Source organism: Chrysochloris asiatica, unplaced genomic scaffold (genome assembly GCF_000296735.1).
Source record: "Chrysochloris asiatica unplaced genomic scaffold, ChrAsi1.0 scaffold00079, whole genome shotgun sequence".
In the NCBI taxonomy this organism is placed as follows: Eukaryota; Metazoa; Chordata; class Mammalia; order Afrosoricida; family Chrysochloridae; genus Chrysochloris; species Chrysochloris asiatica.
The window spans coordinates 6963116-6979413 of NW_006408597.1; the positions used below are offsets into that span (position 1 = coordinate 6963116).

The 16298-nt window shown below is 38.9% G+C and overlaps 1 protein-coding gene and 1 pseudogene across 4 annotated transcripts in view; one reads left to right on the forward strand and one right to left on the reverse strand.

Moving 5' to 3' along the window:
* The window catches only part of SIPA1L1 (signal-induced proliferation-associated 1 like 1), a 193665-nt gene that overhangs the window by 98673 nt on the left and 78694 nt on the right, over positions 1-16298 (reverse strand). For all 4 annotated transcript variants that reach the window (XM_006865565.1, XM_006865563.1, XM_006865564.1 and 1 more), the window contains exons 5-6: positions 9086-9189; positions 5465-5622 (exon numbers count right to left, since the gene is read on the reverse strand). In XM_006865565.1, coding sequence (XP_006865627.1) covers positions 5465-5622; positions 9086-9189 — 262 coding nt within the window. The remainder of the gene's footprint in view (positions 1-5464; positions 5623-9085; positions 9190-16298) is intronic.
* LOC102831620 lies at positions 14543-15128 on the forward strand (annotated as a pseudogene).

A 16298-nucleotide genomic window follows, 5' to 3' on the forward strand; every position in this document is an offset into this window, starting at 1 on the left:
AAAAAAGAGAAGCAGCAATAAGTAACCATTCCCAACCCAACATTCAAATGGAAGAAGCAGAAAACATCAAAATGGTAGAGGGAGGATGGCCTTTCTTCAAGCCTGGCACAGTTTTCTGCCTTGGAGAGTTTTCCAAGAACAGAGACCTGGGCAAAGGACAGGGATAGTCAGTGGTAGAATAAGCACATGCCAATCATTCTCTCCCTGGGGAGCTTTGATGATAGGTAAGCTTTTCTGGAGAAAAGAAGAGCAGGAATCTGTCCAATGAAGAGGAAGTAGCAACAAGTATGTGTGAGGAGAGGCATTCCAGTCCAGAAAGCAGCATGTGCGGAGAGAAGGGGCATAGCACAGTATATTCTGAGAGCTATAAAGGGTTCCCTTGGCTGAAAAGTGAGGCACTGTATAGTGTGACAATGGCGCCAGCAGAAGCAGGAGAGAGAAGAGGCCACACCGAAGGACCCCTTGCACTAGGCTTTGCTACGATGTCTGGATGCAGGGGAGTAACTATTTTGTCTTAGTGAGATCAGCTACATTAGACATCAGGGATGCTGGTTAATTTTGGCTTGGAATAGACACTGAAAGAAATTTCCTTTTCTTGACCCATTTTGACTTTTTTGTTTTCCTAGCTAGATGTAGGTAGTGTAGTGGGTTACAAGTTGGGCTGCTAACTACAAGGTCAACAGTTCATATCTATCAGCCACTCTGAGGGAGAAAGATGCAACTTTCTGCTCCCGTAAAGATTTACAACTTCAGAAACCCTCTACAAGTTGCTGTGAGGCAGCACTGCCTCCAAGGCACTTCACCACCACCAGCAGCAGTTAGGTTAGCACACTGAAAAATGTTTATTCAAGAGAAAAAAGGAGGAAGAGCATGAGCCTTGAAGGTACACATAGCACCTTCCCTGCCTGTGTTGGATAGTTTACAGATAGGATCTTACAGAGCTGTCAAACAACCATCCTCTGCACAGGCAAGGAATTTAAGGTCTGAGAGCAAGAGCAATCTGTTAGGACTCCAAGTGCTACAAAATACTAATCCCTGTCAACATTTATTATATTTTAACTGGTGAGTGTGAAAATCTTTCTGAGAAAAATTGCATATATTTCTACCTACTTAAACACAGGAGTCCTGGTGTGGCGCTGTGGTCAATGCCTCAGGCTGCAAAGCCGTCTGAACTGCAAGGACAGTGGTTCAAGCTCATCAGCCACTCCTTGGAAACCCTATACAAGGTTGCCATGGGTTGGAACTGACTTGATGGCACTTAACAACAACAACAACTCAAACACAGCTACTGACCACAATTTGCTTAGACTTAGGATCAACAGTATAACCACTCATTATTACCATACTAGTTTTCAAACTAACAATAATTGTTTTTTCATATCATCAATAGGTTCTATAGTTTTCAAAAACTGAGAGTTAAGTCCACTCCAAGGAAGCTCAGAAGAAAGGCTTGGTAATGTATTTCCCCAAAAAACAGTCATTGAAAACTCTATGGAGTTCAGTTCTGTTCTGACACCTGTCACCAGGGGTTGGCATTAACTCCATTGTAAATGGTTTTTCATAATATCCAAATGTTCTCTCTTTGGATTAGGAGTCAAATATGGCTCACACATTGCAATTAAGCAATTTATCTTAAATTAAAAAAAAAAAAATCTTTAAATTCCCCTCCATCTCTCTTGCTTTTATTTCTCGCAGTTTATTTGTCAAAGAAATTGAGTCGTTTGTCTTCTAGAGCTGCCCCAAGTTTGATTTTGCTGACTATAAACATGCTCCTGTCTTCTGAATTTCCAGTAAATTGGTTTGTCTAGAAGCTGGGTAGACACAATTTCATATGTGTGTGTGTGTGTGTGTGTGTGTGTGGCGGCGGGGACAGCAAGACTGATTCATAGATAGGGCTTCAGTCTTCACGAGGCACACATCTGCCATCTTTGAGTGTGATGCACTCTTTGATGATCAATGTTACATTCACTCACTCATTCATAGCTGAAACATGGCGATATTTTTACAGTGTTTTTACAAATGAGGCCATCCAGGGACTGAAATTTACTGAGTTATTTGTGCCCAGATTGCTGGACTTACTGAATTTGCTTCTTTTATTTTAATCATTTTTCTGCATCTACCCTATCAGTAATCACTAATAGCTTCAGTATGCACTTGCAACTAATTTCTCCTTTAGCTTTTGGATTGGCTTCTCTAATCTGCTCTGTTAACCAAAACCAAATAATTAAAAGCTCATTATAATTATATAAACATAGTAATAGAGACTGGAGGGCTCTCTTATAAGTTATGTGCTTAAGTTTTCGTGCACAGTCTTAGTGATGGATTTCCACGTTGGTGCTCATGCCACCACTATATCCAAGGTTAACCTGCCTGTGTAATTAGTCTAGATCAGTTAGGTTTGTCCCGAGATGGATTCCCCGTCACCAGGGAGGCATGATACCACATGATATCATCTCTGAATCAACTAGAAAGTAAAAGCTAGGAGAACAGGCATTTTTGTTTTGTTCCACTGTTGTATCTCAGGGCCCAAAACAGTCTCAAACATAAGAATGATTCTAAGAATGGTGCAGGACTGGGCAGTGTTTCATTCTGCTGTGTATGGGGTTGCTAGGAGTCAGAACCAACTTGAAGATACCTAATAAATTAACATATGTAAAGGCTGGATAAAGAAGTGGTGAGAAATAAACAGGTAACAACAATAGTCTCTCCGTCTGTATTTCTGGATTATAGACGCCCCCCCTTCATCCACTGGCTATTGACAATGACTATATTTTCCTGTAACGTTTCACAATGCCACCTTAATAGTCCAGCATTCCCTAGTCCCCATTGCCTCATTATATTTAGTGCTCAGCTACAAACGGAAAGGTTGGCAATCTCAGCCCATCCAAGGGGTGCGCCCTGGCAGAAAGTCCTGGTAATCTCCTTTTTCACTGTCCTTGGAAACCTGTGGAGCACAGTTCTAGTCTGACACACATGGGGTTGCCCTGAGTCAGAACTGACTCAACAGAAACTGGTTGGGCTTAGCATAATACTAGGAGAGACAGAAGGATGGGCTTTTGTGGCAACAGTGATAAAAGAGACACAAAAATCATCATTTTCTAGGGGTTGTTGCTGTAGAGTTGGTTCTGACCCATAATGACCCTACGTACAACAGAATGAATCACCGTCTCGTCCTGTGTCAGTCTCATAATTGCTGCTATGCTTGAGTCCGTTGTTGCTGCTACTGTACCAACCCAGCTCTCTGGGGATGAATTTCCTAGGGCAGAGGGTTTATAAGAATAAAACAGAGATCACCTCTCACTGAACAAAGTGCTGAAGAAGGTTAAAACAGTTTTACCCTCACCAGTCTGTTTAGATGTGTGCTATCCAATTCCATGGCTGCTGAGTACTTGATGATGGCTAGCTAGTGTGGTCAAAGAATACATTTAATTTAAAATTTGAAAACTGCGCCTGATTCAGTTATTGCAAAACTTAATAAAATTATTTTTGGGACTATTCAGGTATATGAATTTATGTTTTCAACTGCACATTTAAAAAAAAAAAATCTAAATTGAGATCAAGTAGTGCCAATGAAAACTTTACATGCTAATTGAGATGCATTGTTAAGTCTAAAATGCACTCCAGACTTCAAAGATTTAGTACCAAAAAATATAAAACATTTATAAAGTTGAGTGGTTCCGACTCAGAGACCCTATGCACACCACTTCACAATCGTCACATTTGAGCCTATTGCTGCTGCCACTGTGCCAAGCCATCTTGTTGGAGACTTCCTCTTTATCACTGATCCCCTACTTTATTTTACCAAGCATGATTACATGTTGAAATGATAATGTATAAATATATTAGTGTTTAAACATATTAAATATATTTGGAAAAGAAAATGTATTGTTGGATTGAATACTATAATCTTAAAATTGATTTCTTCTTTTAATTAATTAAAACCAATTTCTTTTTACTAAAAATGTATGGCTATAGAAAATTTTATTATTTCTTCTTATTACAGCAAATAACAATGCTGGGAAACATTCATTTATAAATGCTTCTGATGGACAAGACTGATTTAGACACAAGCCTGGAAATAAGACTGTCTCTTTAAACAAACTCCCTTTCTACTCCCCATATCTCCTCATGCCCATTCCAGAAGGCTTAGCTTTCTATCTATAAGGAGACTTTAAAAAATTCATGGAAAAATGGATTAAAAGATAACAGAATTATCCCATGAATTTTTGAAGCCCTTGTACAAAGCAGTATGAAACCCTTTGCATGACTACTACTACTACCTAGCATATTTCAGTCACTCAGGTCTTTTCGAAACGCAATTACCCATCTCAATTATAGTCAAAGGTTCTATGCTGATGTGATACTTCACCAGAGCAGCTTCCAAAGGAACCTGAACAGGAAACTAGACACCTCTGGGTCTTAGGTTTTCACCCAGGTTTGGTACCTATGTTGTTCTAGAATAACCCATGTATCAGAAGCAAAGGCTGAGAAGACCACTGCACATCACCTCACCCCACTCCTTCACAGAGTGTGGATGAGACAGAACACAGCAAGCAGTCAAGAGACTGGGCTCTGGAATCACACTCACTGACGCTGCCTTGGCCAAGTTACCTGCAACCCCTGCCCGCGCCCTGCGCTGTCCCCCATACTTAATTTTCCTCCTCTGAAAATGGTGATAAAGACAGTACCTATGACATAGGTTTTACAGATTAACTGAAGCAACAAATGCACTGCAAGGTGCCCTGAAGAGTGGAGCACTCATAAAAGGGAGTTCAGCAAATGTCAAAGCTTGTGGTGTGTACACGGACGGTGGGAAGCAGTTACGGAATTGGGTTGTAGGTGTGTACAACGTAATTGTTTGTTTTACTCTCTGAACTGTGCTTGCTAAAAATTTCTTATTTTCAAAAGACAGATTCATACTACATGCATCTTGAAAATGCTACAATATCCTCACACATCATCATGGCAGTACATTCCACATCAACATAGTCTGACATGTCCTCACCCTCTAAGACCTTGTAAAGGCCTCTGTAGAGATACCTGAATTATGATACTCATGAGATGAGGCTGACAATTCACAAAGAAGCAGCTTTACCATCAAACAACTAACAAGGCATAAAAAAGTCTCTAATACTGTAGAAACACTGGGCCTTTGCAATGATGTTTGCTTTAAATGGGCCTCTCTTTACTAGTATGATGACTGTTCTCTGCTCTTGCTTCACCAAAAGCAGGATCCAGTTAGCAGTATGAGTAATTAGTCAGTGGGTAACCAGATGGTATGGGTAAAGGACACCTACTAAGGAAGAGGTACAAATGGAAATGGCAGGTGTCTAACCAACATGTCTGGGTATGCCAATGCCACCGGGTTACGTCATCGTGTGAATCTGGCTATCTGCACGCAGAGCATAAAGACAAACATAAATAGTAACAGATGGCCCACTGCCAGTTGGGGACGCACCAATACCTGTAACAGACACTGTCGGAGCAGGGGTTGTGAACCCTGACAATGACGAAGACATGCTGAAAGTGGGAACGGATGTTTTTTGGGCTGAATGGCTGCGCTCCAGGTTCTTGGAAAACGATTGTTACGATATCATTTCCAATGTGCCGCTTGCGTAGGAGCTAAAGGAAAGAAACAACCAACCAACATAAATGATAATGCTCTGCCTCCCCAGCCCATTCTCTTATGTAACTGCATTTAAAATATTCATTACTAATTAGTACACATCAGCGTGGGTAATTTATTCAGTTATTTTCAATATTTTACCTTCTCTTTTCATTCCTTTCAGGGAAGAACATGAAAATGATTATTCTGCAATTTGCATAAAATATATAGCCCATTCAAATGGGTCTAACTAATATCTGGTATTTGGAGAAAGCCCCAACATTCTCCAAATCTTCAGTTTCCATAACAACAGTTTTGTTTCATTTTCACAAGAAGCTTGCCACAGGGAAGACTTTCAGAGACAAGACTGGTTGACATAATTACTATGCAATTTATGTTCTAGTTTAAGCGGCTTCATTTAAAGAAAATGCAGCAAAGGCATTTTCTGATATACTTTTTGTGGCACAAGCTGGTGATGTAGAAATTAATAACATTCTGGAACGCTGTAATGATTTAAAAGCGGGCTAAATCTCAAGTTTAAGTCGTTCCCTTTAATTACAGAAAAAGCTGCTTAAGAAGACCACCTCCTGTTTCACATTTAATGATGTTTTGGACTAGGGGCCTTAAAAATTCTGGTACCCCAAATCCTCCTGGGTTAGTGCCTTTCAGAAGGCACTTATTGGATAGTGTAATTCAAAAGCGTAGAGAAAAAATAAACAAAATTTAAAATTTCTCATGTTTACTATAAAGACACCTTTAAAAGAAGGAAAACAATGCAACATATCTATATAAACAATCCACTACAGAGTCCTGGTATAGCACTCTGGGATAAAGCATTAGATAGACCGCAAGGTAGGCTTGAACCACAAAGGTTAGCAGTTCAAAACTGTGAGTTTGAACTGACTTGATGGTACGTAACAACAATAACAACGTGACTAAGCTTGCATAATACAGTATTTACCTGGTGACAACACAGTACAGAAATCACATACCAGTAGAATCAATGATCTAGTATTAGGGAGTATCTTGGCTTTGTAGGATAAACACTGGGCTGTAAATAACAAGGTTAGCGGTTGGAGCCCATCAACTGCTCAGCAAGAGAAGGATTAAGCTTTCTGCTCCTGCAAAGATTCACAGCCTTGGAAATTGTACACAAGGGTCTCTATGAGTTGGATTGGACTCAGTGGGCACTTAACAATAACAAGTATTGGCTAACAACTGGAAGAAACAATGGTCCATTCAAGTAGGGTTGAAAATTGGGAGTTAGAGTGGTAAGGAAATATTCTTTAAATTTAGAAAAATTGAAAGTATCCCAACTAATTTTATAATGACAAAGTATACTTTATTTCTAAACATGATATATAATCAAATAAAGTTGGTCTGTACTGAATACTATATATGATATAATCAAAGATTATCAATCTAATTAGAATCTTGATCAAATATTCACCACGTCCAGCTACTAAACCATTTCTGCAGAAATTATGCCATTGTATGTTCCCTAAAATATGTTCCTTCAAAATATGACTTACTGCTGAATATTAATATCTTCACAAAGGACCCTAAAATAAAACAATTTAGTTATTTCTCCATGTAATGGCAACAATTCTCTCTGTCCAACACTTTAAAACCTATTTAGGAATAAGCAATTGATCCCATTACTAATTTTTTTTTTCTTTCACAAAGTTCCTTCCTTCAGAGTGATTGAGTACAGTAAGTCTTTGTTGTTGCTGTTGTGAAGTGCTGTTGAGTCAGTTCCGACCCATAGCGACCCTGTATAGGGTTCTGAAGAGCAACTGGTGAGCTTGAACCGTTGAACTTGTAGTTAAAACTGTCCTTGCAGTCCAGCGCATTAACACACAGTACCTCACCAGGACTCTCCCGTTAAAGATGAGACATTAACATTCTTAAAAGTTTTTGTCTACTAAGAATAAGAAATTCAGACTAAGAAATCTAGAATTTTTTTAATGGTATTTTTTTCTTGTAGAGAAATGAAGAACTTGGCATTTGCATTAAAAAAATCTTCAGCAAAGTCTACATTAGGAAATTCACCTTAAAATAGGCTTAATTCAGATTTATAACTGATTCACTGCTTTGCTTCCTATTTCTTATTATTCTGTTACAAACAATGAAAGGCAAAATATTGTTATCTAGACCTGTGATTTAATCAAACTCAAAGTGTTGCAGTGTTAGATTACATCAGGGTTTGGATACATTCTGTGTGAGAGGATGTGATTCACCTTATAGCTGGTCTTCTTATACAAGAAGAGACAATAACAAAATCTGTATCATTTTAGGATCAGGAGTATAATGGGACTGACTCACGTTCATCACAGCTACTGAAAGAAGTTAAGCTCTCTGATTCTTGTAACTTTCAGTTAGTATCTATTTTGAGGTATTTTTTAACACAGCAAGTACCATATATACCTCTAAAATAATACTGCCAGATTTCATTTTGCTCTGTAGTAATCTGTTACTTCTAAGTTTCTGCATTTTACTATTTAATCATTTGTTGCTGTTGTTGTTGTTAAGTACCATCTAGTTGGTTCTGACTCACAATAAACCTGTATAGGGTTTCTGAAGTTGTATCTCCAAACTTACGGTTCACAGTCCAGTGCATATAGTACAGAGCATTCGCACTCCCATTCCAATCACTTGTTAAACCAAAAACAAATCAAAACATCAAAAACAAAAACTTACCTAAACTGGTTGGTGGCCTTGGAGTCAATTCTAACACCCCCTGTATCCCACTTTAGAACTATGCTCTATACGATCTTCGTGGTTATGAAAGCTGATCACCAGGTCTTTCTTCTAAGGCTCCTCTGGGTGGATTTAAACCACCAACATCACCAACATTTTGGTTAGTAGTCCACTTCTTAACTCTTTGTGTCATCCAGAGATTCAATCACTCACTACATGTTAGTAATAGGCATTGTGCTTTCAATCTCTCTCAGTTAAATTCTATGTATGCTACAAACACATGCTTCATGCTAAAGCCTGATGAACACATTAGAAAAGAACATAAATCTGAGATCTCAATGGCATTTGTCTTTATTTTTATCCAAGTTAGTATACAGATTCTCCTTTGAAATCTGAAATGAAACACACTGGTACTTTCCAGCTTTTGTATACTGGCCTCTGGAGATGAAACTTCACCCACTCATACATGTTCTTTGCAACCCTGCAGAGCCACCTAATCACCACAATTTCGACTTGTTCTCTTCAGATTTCATGAAAACCCCAATCTCCGCGGGTGAAAGCAAATGATAAATTCACAGAGCCACCCAGCTGGCTGTTAACCTACAATGTGTGCCTCTTCATTTGTTTTCAGCTCATTTGCTATTCCTTACTTCCACAAAGTGCAAAGCTCCCTGATGCTGGGACAGGTGCAACATTAAATTCTAGTTCAAGATTTTACAAGTAGGCTTCTGGGGAAAGTGAAACAAGGGTGAAAACACAGCAAACACAAGTATTTCTTACCTGTTGCTTGTTGTTAGGTGTGTATGGCAGCATGGTGGAGACATGGAACATAATCTCATAGTCTTTGTATGTTGTGTACAGAGAATGGGTCCCAGTGGAGTCCGCTACAGTAAAACACACACATAACGATGCAGGATTAGAAGATGAATGTAGGGTTAGAAAAGAGAAGTCACTTAAAAGGAATACCTCAAAGTGCTCTGAACCCTTTCTTGGCCCCTGGTCCCTTCTAGTAATATAGTATATACTAGGAATCACTTCTAAGAATACCATTTATAATCGTATAATATAAAATACAAAAGATTTCAAAAGAAGTCACCTATATTGAAAAATACAATTGCCAAGAGCAAAAAAAATATGCTATATAAAAAAAAAAGATTTAGCATTGGGTTTAATAACTTACATAACTTGAAGTATGAATGAGTGTCAGCAATACTTTGAGATCCCTATAACATATAGATCCTATAACATATAGACAATATAGTATGGAAGTACCTGTGACTTCTACTAGTGACAAAACCACAAGCAGAGCTTATCCCAATGTAGCTTATTGCCTACATTCATAATTGAAAGACAGTGAAAATAAAGTCTTAGTATTTCCTAAGTACACAGATCCCTGAATACCATGCACAGACATCAAGCTGAGAACTCCCTTTCTAATACTTCTGATTGAAAAACAAGAGCTATTTTGTTTTTGCCAGATAGGCAGTGACTTAACAAGATTGTAACAAAGTACTAGTGTGCAAATATCCAACCATTTTTTAAAAACGTGACTGTGTTCTGCTCTTCGCCACCTTCTCTTAAAGGAAAAACCCATCTCCTGCAATGAGTCGAAAACAACTCGACAGCACTTAACAACAACAACAACAACAACTCTCTTAAACAGAGTCCTCGTATGGCGCTGTAGAATAAGCACTGGACCACAAGGTCGGTGTGAATCATAAGGCCGGAGGTTCAAACTCACCCGCCGCTCCTTGGAAATCTATACATGGTTGCTGTGAGTTGGAACCAACTCGACGGCACTTAACAGCAGCAACACCACCTCTCTTTACCTTTAATACAGTTTCAGAACCAATGTGCCCATAAACATCAGGAAACCAGAGAAGAGTCATTAAACTACAACAGACAGGGGAATATGCATTTACAGGCTGCAAAGTGAACAGAGGTATATTTGTTCTATATTTTCTTTAAATTTTAACATATTTTAAACCCTTTGCATTTATGTCTGCCTCAAAATTAAGATCTTCCAACAAGCTCAAGGTTACAACTGAGGCATGGAGGTATTTTAAGCCTCCATCAATGATACTTTTGAGGATTCAGATACTTTGCTGTTTTTTAGTGAATGATGATATAAGACAGAACCTCTGGCATCAAACAGCAATACTTGTCACAATCAAGAAAATACAGTGTCAACTGAGGAGCAAGTTTAAAAGGCAAGTCCTCATGACCCATCCACAGAAATGTTGCTGAGGTGGTACAGGACTGAACCCAGGAATTTACTTTAATTTTGAGACAGACATAAATGCAAAGGGTTTAAAGTATGTTAACAATTTAAAAAATATATGCTTTTAAGAAATTATGTATCAATGTAGTACCTCAAGAAAAATACCTTTTAAATGTTCATGAACACCATCATACACAGATATGTTCACACACACAAATAAATAATTCCATATTATGAAAATGAAGCATTCAATGGAACAATTTAAGATAGGTCTGAAGAACTTATTAACTGTTCAAGGACTTTGCTATAAATATCTAGAATTGATTAGTACATTAAACTTTAAAGTGAATGTGTCAGTTTTGACATGTACTTACATGTGTTTCAAGTCAATTTTATGCAAAGTTAATGAACTGGAAAAAAAAAGACTGTCATCTGCACTCATTTATTACATTTTCTTTGTATGTCTATCTAATTCTAACAAGATTATGGATTACTGCCAGAGAGGCAAACTGCTGCATAAGACAACCTTGAAGAGAATTTGTTTTCCTGCTTCTGGCCCTTTCTGTTTCCTCTGCATGCCTCATTGTTCTTTAAAAAAAAAAAAAAATATTATGGTGACCTTTGAAAATCCCAGATATTTTTAAAGTTTAAAGAAATGTATTCTAGATGATGACTGAGTGTCCTGTGCTTTTTGTTTTGTTTGTTTAAATCACTTTCCAAAGTGCATATTCCAAAATACACACTTTGTATGTATTTCTATTACTGCCATCAGTAATAGAAATACATACAAAGTGATTCCTTAGAGTTTAACAGCTTTCCTCTATCAAAAATGTTATGCATTTGTTGACTAAAGCCATTCAATCTCATTTCAATCTTACTTTTAACAAGTCCTGCTGTTGTGCTGCAGGGGAATGCACTAGACTACAAGGTAGGTTTGAACTGCAAAGCTCATCAGCCGCTTCTTGGAAACCTTATACAGGGTCACAATGAGTCGGAACTGACTCGACAATACTTAACAACAACAACAGCAACAACTATTGTAGAATAAGGTGAGCAGTTCAATCCCACCAGTAGCCCTTCGGAAACCCTATGTTGTTGTTGTTGTTAAGTGCCATCGAGTCGGGTCCGACCCATAGCGACCCTGTACAGGGTTTCCAAGGGTGTAAATCTTTACGGGAGTAGAAAGCCTCATCTTTCTCCCGCGGAGTGGCTGGTAGTTTCGAACCGCTGGCCCTAAGGTTCGCAGCCCGATTCGTAACCACTACGCTACCAGAGCTCCTTCGGAAAACCTATACCAGGTCACTATAAGTCAGAATCAACTTGATGGCACGTAGCAGCAGCAGTAAGTATTTGAACAACAGTGGACACATTTTCAAAGAACAAAGAAGAACTCAAAGACAGTCACAGTTATTTTGGAAAGCAGCAAATTCCTGGAACTTAGCTTTACTACACTTGATAGAGACTTTGTTTCATGGCCACTAAAAATACAGTAAGACTATGAAATGCTGTACTCTTCAGGAATATAGGATCCATTCTTTTTCTGTCCTCACGTTAAGGTTTAAGGAGGACCGCTGATGGTACAGTAGTAAAAGGGCTCAGCTGTCAATCAAAAGGTTGGAGGTTGCAGCCCGCCAGTGATTCTATAGAAGAAAGATGTGGCAGTCTAGTTGAAGAGAATATAAACTGAGCAATTTCTAAAGCAAAAATATGACAATAAACCAGAAAGTATTGTTACTTGGGTTCTAGTTTATATGTTGTTGTTAAGTGCCATTGAGTCAGTTTCAACCCATAGCGACCCTGTGTAGGGTTTCCTAAGAGTGGCTGGTGAGCTTGAATCGCCAACCTTGTGGTTCAAATCGACTTTGCAGTCCAGCGCATTAACCCATAGCGCCACACCAGTTCATAAAGACACAGGTTTATTTCAAACAAAGGAATCCTGGTGTGGCGCTATAGGATTAGCACTGGACTGTGAACCACAGGTTGGGAGATCAAATCCACCAGCTTGCTCACTGGAAACAGGGTCACAATGAGTTGGAACCGCTTAAATTAATTTCAAACAAAATGTGTTTAAACATGTCTCTGTGATCAGCAGATGGTTGCAGAAAAGCCCTCTCAGTACTTTTTCTTAGTCTTTTACAGTAGTAGTCCTATGCAGTATTTCTCCATTTGTGACTGACTAATTTCATTCGACATAATGCCCTCAAGGTTCATCCATGTCTTAGACTCATTAGGCTTCTAATCAAAACAGTTGCTTCCCCTTGGAAGCACCTTTAATTCACTTCAAGGCTAACGTCAGCTCAGAAGGTGATTGGTGGTTCTTTTTTGGGATCCCAAAGGGGTAATCTTGATAGACTTTCTCAAAGGACACAGGATAATCATGGGGAATAATTATGATGCAGTGTTAAGAAAACTGAAAACTATACTGATGAGAAAAAGTGCATGAAATTTTCCGTGAAAAATCGTTTTTCACTATGGCAATGCACCTGCTCATTCTTTGATGGTAACAAGCGTCATCCTGTGGCACTTCTTAGAGAAATCTTACCCCATCTATCCTACAAGCCCTAATGCATCTGAGTTATGGAGCTGGAGAAGATGATTAAAAGTACCATACGCTGCTAAAAGAACAAACAAATCTGTGTTGGAAGAAGTACAGCCAGAATGCTCCTTCAAAGCCAGGATGGTGAGGCTTTGTCTCTCACACTTTGGAAATGTTATCAGGAGGGACGAGTCATAGGAGAATGACATCAAGATTGGTAAAGTGGAGGTTCAGTAAAAAAGAGGAAGACCCCTAATGATATGCACTGGTACAGTGGCAGCAACAGTGTGCTCAAAGGTAACAACGATTGTGAGGATGGTGCCGGACTGGGAGGTCTTTCATTCTGTTGCACACTGGTTTGCAGTGAGTCTGAACTAACGTGATGGCATCTAACAACAATAATTTTACAGCAATACTTTTCTCATTACTCTCATATTATTATAGAGCAGACTTGGAAAAATTATGCTGGTTTGTATTTGTAATGAGCTTTAAAACTTAAAAAATAAATTCAGATGCATTATGAGTCATCTTAATTTTCATTAACAGTACCATGGCATATATCCACTAACGAGGTCAAGTGAAGACATGTTACTGTGCCATCGAGTCAGTTCTGATGCCTAATGACCCTGTAATAGGGTTTCCAAGGAACAGCTGGTGGGTTTGAAATGCCAACCTTGTGATTTGCAGTCCAGTGCTGACCCTACAGCACCACACCAGAGGCACTGAAAGTAGAATTTCTCATATTCAAAGAAGACATATGATATTTGAGGAAATGATGAGAACGCTCCTCTCCGCTGCTTTGAAAAGGTGAAGATAAATGATAATACTCTACCTGAAGCATTTCTATTTGTAGACAGTACAAACAGGTTACTAAAAGCTTATAGTTGCTACTCAAGTACGGACTATGTCATAACCATCATTTACTCGCCATTTCCCTCAAATCTGATAAGCAGTCTACACGTGTGGCGCTGTGGGTTCATGTGTTGGACCACAAAGTCACTTTGAATCGCAAGGTCAGCAGTTCAAGCTCACCACTTGCTCCTTGGAAATGCTAAACAGGATTCCTGTGGGTCGGAATTGACTTGACAACACTTAACAACAACCCCTGGGATGATAACAATATGTTAGGGTGTGCATGAATCTGAATCAAGAAAAAGTAACTGGATTTCAATATATGTGTCGATGTTTCCCAGTCACTAAAAAATACATCTTTAAAAAACTAGATGAAAGGAAATGTGCCTACACAATTCGCTTTTTGAAAAGTTCCTAGTTTTTAATATTTAAGCACCAACAGAAAGATAATCTCATTAAATGCATATAGACTAACAGACTCAATAGAATGAAGAGAGTTTAAACTCAATTTATGAATGTCCTCCCATTATAAAACAAAACAAATGCCAAGGTCAAAATCACAGACATAGTCACAATCTGAAAAACTGTTAATACTTGCCTTTTTTTAAAAAAAAAACTGGCTAGAACCATGGAAGGTTTCGAAGAGAAGAGAAAGAAGGCTCCTGCTGTACCAGAGATCCTTAAGAAAAAGGGAAGGAATTTTGCAGAACTAAACATCAAGTGCCTAAGAAAGAAGTCTGCCTAAAAGATGATTTAAAAAATCAAAAAAGGAAGCTTATCTATGACAAAGCCAAGCACTATCACAAGGAATATAGGCAGATGGAAGAACTGAGATTCCAATGACTAAGGCAGAAAGAACAGCAGGCAACTTCTCTGGACCCAGAGAACCGAAGCTGGCATTTGTTATCAGGATCAGAGGTATCAATGGTGGAAACCTAAAGGTTCCAAAGGTGTTGCAGCTTCATTGCCTTCACCAGATTTTCAATGGCACCTTTGTTAAGCTCAACAAGGCTTCAATGAACCATATACTGCATGGGGGTACCCAAACCTGAAGTCACTGATGGCACTGATCTACAAGCGTGGTAAAATCAATAAGCAAACTGTCTTGACAGATTGCACAATCTCTTAGTAACTATGATATCATCTACATGGAGGATCTGATTCACAAGATTCCACACCTTTGGGAAACGTTGCAAATAACTTCCTGCTTGTAGAAAATTTGATAGACCACCCATTTTGTACCAGGTGCAGATGCTAGCAACAGGGAAGACCAGATCAACAGGTTTATTAGAAGGATGAACTAAGGTATCTACCATGATAATTTTCTAATGCATTAAAAATAATGTTCTAGGGAGAACAAACAAGATGGAGGAGAGGGGAGAAGTGCAGTTAGGATTTCCGTCAGCAACAACACAAAATACCAGATCAAGCAGGTTCAGGGAATGGTCCCAAAACACTAAAACACACAAATAAAGGAATATTTATAAAGCTGGAAGGCTTACAGCCAGTGGAATTTTTAGCAGAAGCAAGAAACCCAGCACTTTCTAATCCAAGGCACTCAACTGCTCCCTGAGTGGCCATCTTGGGTGAGACTGAGTGGGGGGAAGGATCAGAGCAGCCATGATGCTTGACAGAACCACGGAGATAAAAGTGTGGACATTCTGTTTTTTTGTTTTGTATTGTTCATTTGTCTCTCGCTGTCTATGCACCTCCATTCTGGTTACTGGGGGGTGGGGACACCTGGTCCCTACCCCCGGAGGGTTCTACTATGGATGCCCACAGATCTCCTCAAAATATAAAGGGACAGTTTCCACTTAAAACCAAATGGCAGCACAAAACAGCCCCAGCTGGCTCTGAACTGTTTATCACTAGGAAGAAGGCCTGAATGGGGGTTGTGGAGCGGGACAGGTACTAAAAAGGTAACAGGCTGAGAATTAAATCCTGAGTTATGTCGTAACAATCAACAGTGGCATCTTGAAATTTCTCAGGAAGAAGAGTGAAAAGGGAAGTCCATCTCCTGATCTACCTGGAGGCAATCAGAAAGCATAAAAAATACCAAAATACACAGTTATCTAAGTATTAAGGCCACAGATAACCCCTGAAGATGCCCAAAAACCAAAAACAGATGACCATATCAGCACATATCCAGAAATGAGATAAAGTGACTGAGACAAATGAGCTGTAGATAGACCTACACTCCATACTGGAAAGAGGGCAGGCTTTGGAAATGCCATAGAAGGAATTCAAAAAACTGGTTATAAAATGTATCAAAACACTATACAATGGAGTAGAGAAAATAAGGAAAGCGCTACAGGAACAATCAAAGAAGATAGATATAACATTGGAAACAATTCAAAACCTACAGGAAGAGGTCCAAATGATTA